This window comes from Pleurodeles waltl, chromosome 2_2, assembly GCF_031143425.1.
Source record: "Pleurodeles waltl isolate 20211129_DDA chromosome 2_2, aPleWal1.hap1.20221129, whole genome shotgun sequence".
Lineage (NCBI taxonomy): Eukaryota > Metazoa > Chordata > Amphibia > Caudata > Salamandridae > Pleurodeles > Pleurodeles waltl.
The window spans coordinates 1,087,859,831-1,087,872,958 of record NC_090439.1 but is presented as its reverse complement, the minus strand read 5'-3'; the positions used below and the strand labels follow the sequence as shown (position 1 = coordinate 1,087,872,958).

At 43.0% G+C, this 13,128-nt stretch overlaps 1 protein-coding gene across 17 annotated transcripts in view; it reads right to left on the bottom strand.

Annotated features, from left to right (window-relative positions):
* ADGRB1 (adhesion G protein-coupled receptor B1) overlaps positions 1-13,128 on the bottom strand; it is a 437,507-nt gene that overhangs the window by 195,415 nt on the left and 228,964 nt on the right. For all 17 annotated transcript variants that reach the window (XM_069220849.1, XM_069220852.1, XM_069220854.1 and 14 more), the window contains 3 exons: positions 12,845-12,953; positions 6,734-6,877; positions 615-690 (listed from right to left, as the gene is read on the bottom strand). In XM_069220849.1, coding sequence (XP_069076950.1) covers positions 615-690; positions 6,734-6,877; positions 12,845-12,953 — 329 coding nt within the window. The remainder of the gene's footprint in view (positions 1-614; positions 691-6,733; positions 6,878-12,844; positions 12,954-13,128) is intronic.

The following is a 13,128-nucleotide window of genomic DNA, read 5'->3' as shown; positions in this document are numbered from 1 at the left end:
CTAGATCAAGGAACAGATGCACTATACCAACCACGTCCTGGGTGTATGGTTCAAATTGAGGCACCATTAAAGCAAAGATCAAAGCTGTTGTTTGAAGATAAACTAGGCCCTGGAAGCTACAGGAATGGAAGAGAAGCTGTCTCATTTACGTGGCGCTTATCAGGAGCTGTACAACAAAGGCAACCTGCTGTCAGTAGCAGAGACCCACGTGTGAGCTCTAGGACACAGATTCAAATCCTGATTCATCAATTCAGCCTTTCATCTTTCTGAGGTTGATGTAACGAGTAGTATAACTTCTGTGTAAAGAACAAAGGGTCGATTTAGTTTGTGGTGTGCTCCTCATAAATTGAAGGTAAGCAAGGAAAGAGTCATCTTTCATGGATAAGGATCCTCTGTGGAATTATCAGGAAGCCCGGTAAATGTCACAGTCTTGCACCCTGTACTCCCAGCCCAAGAGGCTGTAGCGGGCGGGCACCTAAAGCTGTGATTGTGAAAGGAGCACCTTGCTCTCAGGTTCTTCTCTTCAGTATGCCTTTGGTCATGCCTAGGGAAAGACAGTGCTAGTGGCAGCAGAGAAATCGATTGGCCAGTACTCAGGAGGCGAAATGACTTACCTCTGAAGAGAGAGCAGGCTGCCAAGGTTCCGGTAGAGCACGGTCCCTATCACGAACACGGAGGAATCATCTGTGTCTGGAAGCAGAGAGGCAAACAGAAATAAACAACACAGTGAGCTGACGCCATCTTAGCGCTCGCCTGCACACTAAGGCACGGCCCAGGCCCATGGGCCTCTTCTGCATCAGAGGAGCTCGACTGCCATCAAACACGGGTCTGAAATCTGTGTGTGATCGGCAATTTTCAGGGCATAATATTAATGGTGAGATAACTCAGGTGGTTACTGCACTTCCATGAGAGGACTGTGTTTTGTATAGTTACAGTTTCGACCAAAAATAGCATTAATGATTTATGTGCCCGCTGCAAATCCCTACAGATTGCAGATCCCAGATTTGTATTTTAGGTAGATTGCTCAGTGAGTTACTGCTTTTGTCACAGATGCTTTGGGTACTTGCATTTAATAAGTTACAATCCTAGTATATGACAGTGAACTATGAACAAGCATCAATGGGGCAGCAGGCACACTGCAACAATGGGTTTACAACCTTATTGTTTTTTCTCAATCGTTCGTTGCAGCAAGGTGCTAAAACGGGTTTCCTAGGTAGTAATAAGGTTTTATTCACACGCTCAGCATTTACCACTTTCTTATGTTTTAAGTCCTGACTTTCTATTTTTCCAGACCATACACTCTTAAAATGTAACACCTACCCATGTGGACGATGTGACTCGTACAACTTGTAATCCTCATCGTTTTACGTAACATTTCCTGTACATTGATTCACTCACTTACATGATGTATTGTTTCTGTACAATGTGTGCATTTGGGTCCCCCTCATTTCCTGCCCTGGGTGCAAACCTTCAAGTTCAGACCTCACACAGCAGAACTATTTCACCGATTACACAGATGTAGCTTGCAGAGCTACCAATCAGGTTGCAGGGATCTTGCAGGTTCTCCCTTTACACAGCAAAGCTATCTCTCAAGCTACACTAGTCTTAACAGTTTTACAGGTTCAGACCTCACGCAACAGAGCTTTCTTCCACACGACAGAAGAATGTAAGATTTGGATTTAGACAGCAGAGCTAGCTCTCAGAATGCACGGCGTTTACAGGTTAATTCCTTAGACTGGTGAGTTATTCCTCAGCTAATAATGTACATGCTCACGCCTAAGAGAATTGAGTTATTTCACGGGTTCAGGTCTCAGACAGCGGAGGTGCCTAGCAATCTCAGGCCTTTCACGTGGATGAGTTGCCCAGGAACGTCAAGTGTCAGCATGGACCTGAGATCTCACCACTTGAAGCCCAGTTCTTCATTCCTTGTCCAGTCTCCAGCCTGACCTTTTCCTGATGGATGTTCAATTTTATATGATCTGCTTTGGTTATTTTTATTTCTTGTATTCATTTCAGCTATGAAGCAAAACTAACTCTTAGGTAACGCCTAACTACTCTTTATCTAATTTTACTCACCTATTTGCTTCCTACTGTTTTTCTTTCTCCAGCCTTATCTCACCCCCCTATCATTTCTTATTTTTCTCTAATCTTTACCCTGTATTACATTGGGTCTGTCTCACTAGTCTGAAACTTTGTCGTAGGGTTTCCTTACGTGTGGCACTGTAACTTCTTACTCTGTTTCACAGCCTAACACTTACTGATAGTCAGGGCCACTGGAATTATGCGACAGGGAAGGGACAAATTATGCGTCAGGATCTAGCAAATTATGTGGCAAAAAAAGTTAAATTATGCAGCATAAGGCAGCACATTTTTGGTTGCATCTTGTAAGTACCAGTTTAACACCCAAATACTGCAATAGGCAACAGGATGATGAAAAGTCAACCTTTGCAAAGATCCTGCCAATATGTAGCAACGCTTGAAGCTGTGATTTTAGTAACTTTGGAACCGTTTGAGCTACAATTCTTTTCTTAAAATCTGCAAATTGTGCAGCAGATGATGGATTGTGTGGCAAATGCGGCGAATCTATAATTATGTAAAAATCGCTGCAGCTGCACAATCGCATAATTTCAGTGGCCCTGCCGATGGCATGCGAGTCTATGTATTGGTGTCCATGGAACATAATGCTGTAGCACTGTTTCAGTGTAGTGGAGATGATTTAAGGGAATGTCTGTATAGTGGGACTGATGCAGTTGCATTGTGAAATAGTGTAGTTCATTTGACGGAGAGAGGAGTGCACCACTCAGGCGCGGATGCCCTGCTACGCACAGAGGAAGGAAGAAGGACACGGAGCAGAGGAAGCAGGTTACACATTAGATGCTCAAGTGGCACACAGTGTCAGGTCTTCAATATTACCAATGAATATGCAATCAGTACAACATTCAGATGCACTGCATGCAAATGTATCTTGTGAATATGCATGGTAGGATTCTGACTGCGTGATCAGATTATGCCCCAAGAGCCGCAGGGAAACGCCGATGACCTAGTGCCGCTCTTGTCAGCGGATCCATCATGTGCACCTTCTGACCTCTCCAGCCCACAAACCACCGAAGCCCCGGCTCTTTCTTCCAAGGTGCTCCTCCGCCTTCCTGCTCTTCCTCTTCTCTGAAACTTAACTCAATGTTTGAGGTATCCCGCTGCTCACCCTTTCTCGCCCTCACATACATTCCAGCATCCTAACTCTCTTCCGTCACCAAGACAACCGAACATTAGTTTCCTCACTCAGCACCACCGGCATCAAGGCTTCTGCCCTTCAATGGTTCTCGTCAATATTTATCTGACTGCTTCTTCTCAGTGGCTTGCGGCTCCCAAAGATCCCCACTGACCTCTCTGCCAGACACGTTTCCCTTCGTACCTATGCGTCTCTCATTGCCTCACTGCCTTTAAACATTGGATGCCCAGGAACACTGGTGCAATGTTCAACCCTTCAGTGTGCCTGCGAGTATCTTCTACTGCACCGCCTATGCACCGTGACATCAGTACTTAATGAAACACTCAGCCATGTCTCCCCTAACATACCCCTTAACCGCTAATTAATCCCCTAGTAGTCACTAAATTGTAATACTGCAAGTCTTCTTGAAGAACTTTGCGATATCTCGTTACCCGGCTTCAAACTCCTTCTCCTCTTTGACACTATTCTTTGGTAAGTATCAATAATAAGTTAAATAAATCCCTTGAGCTGAGCACTTCTGAACTTGGAGTAACTTGCTGGCTGGCCAGCCCCTGTGGACCCCTGGTCTGTGGTAGGACTTGCATCTACACAGCTCCCTCAAACCCTGTCCGCTGGGATCCACCCCATGTAACAATGAATACATACATACAAAGTAGTGCTTGCCTACTTGTTTCAAGAGTTCCTATACAGCTTTAATTTCCGGGTAGGACAACCTTAGAAACGCCTGCCCTCTAGTGGACATTGTAGAAAACTGTGGTTCAAGGGGATGTCCGAATTATCGTGACAGGCTCTATTCTAGCCTACATTCTTTGAAATATTGTCTAGACATGGGCAAAAAAGCCTGGTAGTGCATTTACACTGAGAAAAAAAGGCCTAATGGTTTTGCAAGCTCTTTTTAATAGTGTTTGTGTTTTACATTTTTGTGGCCATGTAGAGCTCAGTCAACAATGAAATTATGCATAGAAACTGTCCTTGGATTCCATAATTAAAACACACTAGCTTCTCTGTTCAGGATACCTGGGAAATTAGCTGCATCAGTTCTTTCCACCCTATTGACAAGAGCTTGAAGGCCACAGTATTTTCTGATGCCTCTATTTAAGTTCTATTTGCATGAATTTGAATGCTTCGTCACAAAATTATTGATTCTAATCTGAAGGGAAAATGCTGATACTGCAGCCTAGCTGGATTGCAAACAAAACGTGACACTTTTCTCGAAAGACGCTGTTACAAAGGAATCTTTGATAGACTTAGGGGATCAAGAAAAAAGCACATCTGATATTAACCAAATGTGATTTCTTTTTCCATGGTTATCCCTCGCCTAAAGGCCCCTTTCCCGGCACTAACTGTCTCCAATACAGCAATCTGTGACGTTTTACGTTCCTTCATATTTATTAATACTAAGGACCTGATTTAGAACTCAGCGGATGGGTTACTCCGTCACACAGTGACAGAAAACTTGTCCGCCGAAATCTAAATGCCATAATGTCCTATGGCAGTGGCTCCCAATCTTTTGACTTCTGAGGATCCCCATCATTACTGGAATCCGGGGACCCCTCACTGAGTCTTTATTGAAAGCATAGAACCAAATCTGTTAATATTATTTATTTTTCTAAGGAGTCACAGAGCCCCCCTCAGGAGGCTTCGCGGACCCCCAGGAGTCCCCGGACCACAGGCTGGGAACCACTGTCCTATGGGATTTAGATTTCGGCGGACGGGATATCCGTCACTGTTGTGACGGAGTAACCCATCTACCAAATTCTTAAGTCAGGCGTATGTCGCTTTCACCTGCACTGTTGTGCTCCGATAGTGGTCTGGTGCAGAAAAAAAAAACATTTTTTCTATAAATTGCATAACAAACTGTGGCCTCATGGTCCATAAAAAACTCTGATTGTGCAAACTCATGCTTAGTCATGTTTGGAAAGCATTAGCATGCTGTAGTGTCTGCAGTGATGGAGCCCCCGATTGGTGGTGATAGTGGGAGCACAGATCACAAGCTGTGATGACGACCTAAGTCAACAGGAGAGCATCCCTGGAGACCTTGATCCAGCTAGCAAGTGCCCGTCGAGGTGAATGGACTGTCCACTGGTATTAAGATGTGATGCCCGGGACAGAAAAGACACTGGCGCTGATCAGCCAATCAATTGTCTTCTCTGTCCCCTTTCCATGTTTTTCTTTTTAAAGTGGTTGTAAGTCTGTACTTGTGGTCGGAGTACATACCATGACAAAACCAGGCTGTTCCTTTAATAACACTGCATTGACGAGTCTTTGGGGTTCTGTTAAATCACAGTCTGTTACTTGTTTCATAGTGCTAAAAAGTATAGAGAAAATCACATGTCGTTTGGACTGGTGTTATTTAGGGTAAGTTTATCCCATTTCTTTTAACTACAGGGTCCATTTAATTTCATTCACCAGCAACATTCAGTGCAGCAAATAGGGGGCTGCCAGCCTTACTCCCAGTGCCCCGCTTCTTTGGTGACGGTGGCCCCATGGTGTTCTCAGTGTTGTCAAGTCTGGTGTCATAAATAAATGGACGGGGGGGGTACCTTGGCTGCCACATTGTGGTTTGGTTCTGGTTGGTGAGTCTCAAAAGGAAACTCTTAGAAATGTCTGTGTCACCAGTAAGTACAGCATCTAATTATTTTGTGGGTTTGAAAAGCGCCACAAAGCCACTGAGAAGCTGGCTTCGAGGCACATTAATACAATGGAGAACAGCAGTTAGTAAGTAGTGTTACCTTGTGGAGTGGAAATTAACCACTGGAACTTGCAGGATTTTGGGGGATTCGTTTTGGCATTTTGCTCTCTGGGGGAGAGTTTAAACGGTGAGCCCTGGAGAGGGTTGAACCCCCAAATCAAGCAACTTGAAGTGGGGGTTTTGATCAGGGGTCTAGAGACTGGTCCTGTGGTACAGCTGCCATTGGCTCTTTAAGTTAGTTAGGGTACATCTCTGTAGGGATCTGTGTGTGAGGCAGAATTGGATGAAATGGGCACCAGGGTAGAGGCTGAGTAGCGAGCGAGACACGCATCTGTCTGGGTCAGTCATGGCTCTTGAATACTTGAAGGTGGTGATACAACCAGCTACATTATATAGTGGCTGCAAAACGCATGAGATAGCGGATACTTGCCCCATCTCTGCGTGTGCTAATATTCTCAGCTGGATAGCGGGGAGGAATCCAGATTGGTACTTTGTAATGCAATCTCCTTAAAAAAAAGGAACACACGGCCTCAGACTTTTCCATGCAGACTCTAACCTTAGATACCGCTTCTGTTGTTGGTAATTATTCCCAGCAAACACCAGAAGTGAAGCAAATTGACAGCATAATCAGTCATTCAAACCAACCAACAATCCATCACTAAAGAGAGAATTGACCAAATCGTGGCGCAAGAAATTTCCAAACGGAAATAAATGGGAAGACAACAATGATGGCGCTTGGGAAGAACTGACCGAATGTCAGTGGTGACAACCCCATGCTTACCGCTGCCCTGGAGACCGCATCCTTTGCTTACCTGTCAGCCCCGATGAAAGGATGCTTTTGGAAATGGTGACTTTGTCCTCCGAGTTCCTGGCCCAGTCTGCCATGCCTCTCCAGCCCTTCATGGGGAAGCTGATGTCTGTGGCCGCGTTGGCTGGTCGCTTGTGAATGCTCAGAACTTTAAAAACAAATCATAATGAACAAGGGTTATTAGTCATGTGATCACCAGTAACACAGCGCTCCCCATGAAAACATTGAGACAACCTGGTATCCGTGTGAGACAGGGTAGGTCACCAGTATACCATGGGCTATTATTCCATCAGGGAAGAGGGCTAGGCTAAGGCCACACTTGTCCCCATTCACTTCAAACATTTGGTCAATGGAGACAAGGCTCGTCTGCGAGAGGGACGCGTGTGGGGCCTAGGAGAGGCATTTGGTGGTAAGTTCTTTCCTGCACAGATCAGGGAATAGAGTATTTGATGCAAGAGGGTAGGTCATTTCAGGGTCTTGGTGCTCCCACTGTTATAGGTCTGTCTCCCTAACCCATGGATTTAAAGGACTGAGTGGGCAGAGGTTTCTGGTTTCTAGAAAGTAGTTTCCAGTGGGAGACTCATGTTAAGATCTTGTTTCAAAGTAAGAGGGGCTAAAATTTGAAAGGTTCTTCATTTTTTTGCAGAGGACTTTGGATTTCATCATATTCAGCATTGCCTGTCATTGTGTTTGCGACAGATGGCACTACATGATATTGCATTTTGCGGCTGGTAATTAGGCGTATCGTGGGATTCTGATTCTTTACGCCTGCCTGCTGTTCCACAAAGAAAGAAGGGATGCGTGTGAGCATCAAGCAGCAGCTAGGAAGGGGCTTCAAAAGCTTGAACACCACCAGCCTCACTTTACCCCAGGGCTGCGATTCTGGGTCATAGTTTGCAGTTAAAAATCAGTAATCATGGACCACTACTTTAAGAACTGTTCTAGTAAGACTGGGAACATATTAGGTATGCAGTGCATATGCAAAAGACAAAGATACTGCAAGCTTTCTAGGACATACATACAGAAGGATGTGGAAAACATATTTTTTTCTTGTGATATTTTCATATTCTGTGCAAATGAGTCTCCCTCGGTATCCCCTGAGAGGTTTTTATCAGAAGTGTGCGTTTGGGTAGAAAAGTTTACCCGAAAGTCCATAAAGCGAAATTTTGTAAATTTTACCACCATAATTAAAATGTAACCATAGCCTACTACCAATGCAAAGGGTGCCACCTGCCGTCACCTTTGGAAGTCTTCATCTGCAGATAGTTAGAAAAATGGAGCGGAAAAGGGGTATAGCTATGAATATCAAGCTCTTTTCAGCAAAATGCTTGCACTCCCTTAATTTCTTTTGCACTGTCAACTAGTAGGAGTTTAGGATACTCAACCCACTGAGAGATGGCCACACCTAAATTCACTGGACCATGAGTTACAATTAGATATGCACTTCCCTTCGCTAACCTATAGGTGCAGAGTTCAGCCGTCTCCAGTTTCTTTATTATAGTCGAGATGTGACATCTCTAGTCAACTGTAATAAGAAAATGGCCCAACAACTCATCTGTAATAAATGACAGTCGAGTTGTGGCATCATAATGCCTCCTGCTAGAGCCAACAGCTAAGATGAAAGGCAGGTCTCAGAGCATAATTCAGCTGATCATGATGAAAAATACAATGAACAACAAATACCCATCTATCTTTGTTCTGGCGCGGCCGAAGAAACAAAGTATCACCATAAAATGAGTATACTAACCACGTTTGTATTTTATTTGTGAAGATTAAATAATCCAATTCACCTCTTATATTAACGGGGAGTTTGTACCATAATTTAGTGGAGCAGTAGAAGAAAGGTCTTCCTCCAGTTTGAGCTTTTTTTAATCCTGGGGGCAGTGGGTAGTGACCCAGACGAAGAAGAGTGGAGAGACCACGAAGAAACGTAAGGCGTAATATGTGTCCTGATATCCTTAGAACCTGACCTGGAACGAGCCTTGTGACATATGCAGAATGATTTGAAGATAACTCTTCCTTGCACTAGAAGCCAATCTAAACCATGTGAATGGGTAACAATGGTTTCCACCAAACTATACCTAAAAGTTGTCCAGTGGTACTTTTCTGCATCAGTTGAACATTTGTAAACGTGTATTAGTAAACGTAAGAGTCCTATCTATAAAGATTCATAGTGTCCAAGCGAGGCACAATTACTGCCTGGACATCTTTCTTACTTTGGTCTAGAGAAAGGGAAGGGACAATCTTACACAATAAACATAGGTAATAAAAGCAGGTAGAGTTGGCTTTGTTAATTTGAATCCAAAAGGACAACTTACTCTCAAAAGTCACCCAAAGGGTTTTGGGAGACTCAACATGGTTAGGTTGTGCCAGCTTAGCAGGCCGCAAACAAGAAGGCCACGAGGAGTCAGCACAACCAGGTACCAACACTTACACTTCACAAATGTTGGGAGTTGGCCAACACCCTCAAAGCATCCCCATAAATGCAGCACTTAGAACTCGCTGCCACAGATGGAGTCTCCTCACTGAAGGTAGTCAAGGCAGACACATACAGATTGCATTGTGTAGAGGCCAAGGATGAGCTCTACTAGACACCAGATGTTAGAGGTTGAGATATTGTGTAAAAGCAGGAATATTCAACGGCTTAGGCTCTAAAAGTCAATAGTAAAGTTCACCAATCCGTTTAATGCCGCCTAAGACCAATCGATGTAAAGGAGTATGAGACGCTGTATCGAGGCAGCTCTCCTGTTCAATAAAATCAAAGCAACTCTGCTTCCTCTGTCTAGTATTTACCAAAGTGCTTCTAACAGGGTTGATAAAGCAGACTTAATTCAAAAGTAAACCTCATAACCTGCTTTAGTATTGAGTTTAACTCAATAAACTGAGACACATGCAGGTTGACCTCTCCTTCTATTTTTTTAACTGGCAATGGTAGAACAGCTATAGGTCCAAAATTATTCAGCACTGCAGGGTCAGCAAAAGGCTTGTTCAAAAGCAGAATTAGTAGTGCCTGTTCCAGCTTCTGGGAACTACAGCTGAAGCCAAGCAGGAGTTACAGACATCAGCAAGTGTGAGAGCTACTGTTTTATGCAGCTAAATGAAGAATATGTGGCGGGCATGGGTCTAGCGGGCAGCCATATTTTTTTTTTAAGTAGGTTTTTCAACTAATTCCACAGAAAGTGGGTGAAACTGAGTTAAGCACTCTAGACCAGTGGTCCGTAACCTGTGGTCCAGGGACCCTTGGGCGTCTGTGAACCCTACTCAGGGCTCCGCGATTGCTTAGACAATTATATGTTAACAGATTACAAAAGTGTATATAAATAGAGAAGCAAAATTTAATAATGAAAAATTGAAAACATTCTGTAAATGTTAGGAATTTGAAACTGGAGGAAAAAAATTACGTTAGTGTCGTCAGCTTGATTCATGAGAGCAGTGCAAGTGCATCAAACAGAATACAGTATGGGCGATGAATGGCTCATCTGAAATTAGAACAGTTCCAACCTTCCGATTTAAATTCAAACTTGGAATTTTTTATATTTGCCTATGACTTAAATAAAATATTTTATCAATTGTATTTTTCATGAATGCATGTTTCTGTATTTTTAAATGCATTTTTCTGCGGTTCAAATTACCGGAAATGCTTAGACCAGGGTCCCTGACTTCCAGTAATTACTCTGGATTTAATTATTGAATCAGTGGGGGTCCCCGGGTTCCTGTAGTGAATAAGTGGGGGGCCCACAGTAGTCAAAAAGGCAAGACCCACTGCTCTAGACAATGAGAATTTCCAAATTGATCAAAAGAGTTCTAAGTTGTTGTAGCTGCATTGCAGAAGTCAATAGTTTTGCATTCTTTTCTTCATAACATATGGAAAGGTCATCATGGAGAGTTTAAGAAGGACTAATAATTGTAGCTTGATAAGGGGGAGTCCACAGGTTTTTAACAAATGCAAAAACCTTCTGTTAGGAATGTTTTGCGACATCAACTCTGTTTGCAAAATATGTGATCACAGCTTGCTTTATTTGTTTTCATATTGTTTTAATGCCTTCTTATAAACAACCTTGGCCTGAAGGCTGTGGTTGAGCTGCCAGGTTCTCCCAGTGCTCAGAGAGCTTTGCTTGGCACAGGAAATCTCCCGCGTGCACTGGGGAGCAGACGGAAGCTTTTCCTTCATTGTAACCTGTCTCAGTGGAGCAACAGTGTTCAGGGCTGATGTCCACCCTCAATTATATTAATCAGGTTTGTCCATCTTTATCAACACAGCACTTAAACAATGAAACAAGAACTTGACATTTTTCTGATGTTTTTCTAAAATAAATAAGAAACAGCACTTCTATGGCAACATGTTTATTTGTGCATGATAGAATTCAGTACAGGAAACACAGAGTCACTTAGCTTGTTTCTAAACATTCTGAGCTCTGTCATTTTTCAATCTAATGTACATTAAACAGATTCTAATGGTTTTTCCAAACAAAGTACTAACTTAGTTTTGGTGTGTTTAATTACTCACTACAGATTCTGCTTTTAATCTTCATGTCTGTAAACATAGTATTCTTTTCATATCAAGGAGCTGCACACCAAGAATTTAAAAGGTGTGTGGCAGGGTTGATGGTGTCACCATGTACTAATAATAATACCCTCTGCAGTATGTTAAAAGGATACTGCAAGTCATCTTCAACCTCATTCCTCTATATGCTTTACAGAACTCCTTGCTAACTTTTCCAGAATCCTTACAATGTACGTACTTCATCCCATACAGTACATGATTTGAGCCGGTGGCTGAAGGTGGGACCAATGGCACTCATTTTGGGGGACCATACACTCTAGGGTGACCAGAGTTTGAACAACAAGAACAACATCATTTTGCAAAAACAGAAGGAGGACTACAATTTTACATCAACCGAGGGGCACAGAGTGACAAGTGACAGTCGTCATTAAAATGGAAACAAAAACAGTGAGGCACTATAAGAATAAATTACATGCACATTTAAAACCAAAACCCATTATCATGCGTTGTAACAAAGCGCTTTGTGACAAAAGCTGCTAATTAGTTATGCCTTGAAACACATTAAAATGTGCACCACTCTGTTTTCAGTTTACCCTCTCTGAAAGCCGGGACATTTGTTAAATTTACCGGAAAACGCAGCCACAGCTGGTGAAAAACCTGGACTGTCCCTGCAAATCTAGAATGCCTGATCACCTTATACCCATCAGACTCTGGTGCAGAGCAAAAGAAGGAAAGAAACAGGAACAGAAAGACAGAAAAGGAAAGGGAGAAACCTGGAACCTGCCCGACTGATGTCTGGTGGCGGATTAAAGACTATTCATCCTTGGTATTCGATACATCAGCATTCGGTAGAGCCAGCTACAAGCTTTTGAACAAAATTGGGTCCGGATCTTATTATTTTGCAAACTGATCAAATATATATCACCTTTCTTACTTACCTTTTCAACTACCCCAGTGGTTGTCCAGGCTTAAACATACTGAGTCTACTGCAAGGTGATATAGTTGATAAAATATGTATTTGTTTAAAAAAAAAAAAGATTAAGTTGTTGACAAATAAATCCCACCTTGCTGGGACCAGATTCAGACTGGCCTATAATGCAATCAGGCAGTGGCCGATAGGCTGGTCTCACAAGTCAGTTTGTGGGCTGGTTATTTATCTATTTGTGGGCCTGTGTTACGGGCTGCTGGACCAGTTTTTACTGTTGATTTCCCTAACATTAAAACAAGCAGTGGCTGCAGCAAGCTCATATCCATGCAGAAGTCCATACCTTACAAAACACTTGTACAGTGTGTCTTTACATGTCTAAAACTGTCCCAGTTTGCAAACATGGGTCACTTTTTTAGCTATCTAATTCATTAATGGGGGCCACTTACGTTTTGGCGTTGGGCCTATTTTATGTTCCAGTCCGACCCTGGCTGTGACTCTTGTGAACTGACATTTTTTCCATTCCGACTAGCACCCCCTTGCTTTGGAAGCTGGTACTACACTCTAGAGATTACACTGATTCATACTGCAGGGGCTAAAGCACGAATCAAGCTAATCATATCTGTAAAGCCCAAATTGGATGTATCAGAGACTGATAATGAGTGCCACTGGAAAGTACCACGTACCCAGGTTGTCGGTGACTTGGTATGTGTCCCTGAAATCTTTCATGCGAAATCCAATGACGTCAATGAAATCTTCGACCAACCTGAATAGTTCTTTAGCATTTGGCCCCATCTGCAGAAACAAAAAACATCCGTATAATTTTGTTTTTTTTGCAGCATCAGCTGCTGACAATGTCATATTGAGTCTCTGGTTGCCTGGACCATTTAAAGCAGTCATTCACTGTGGCTATTTGAAACAACCATCAACCACTACCATTTTCAGCATCCCTTCCTTGCAAGTACTTTAA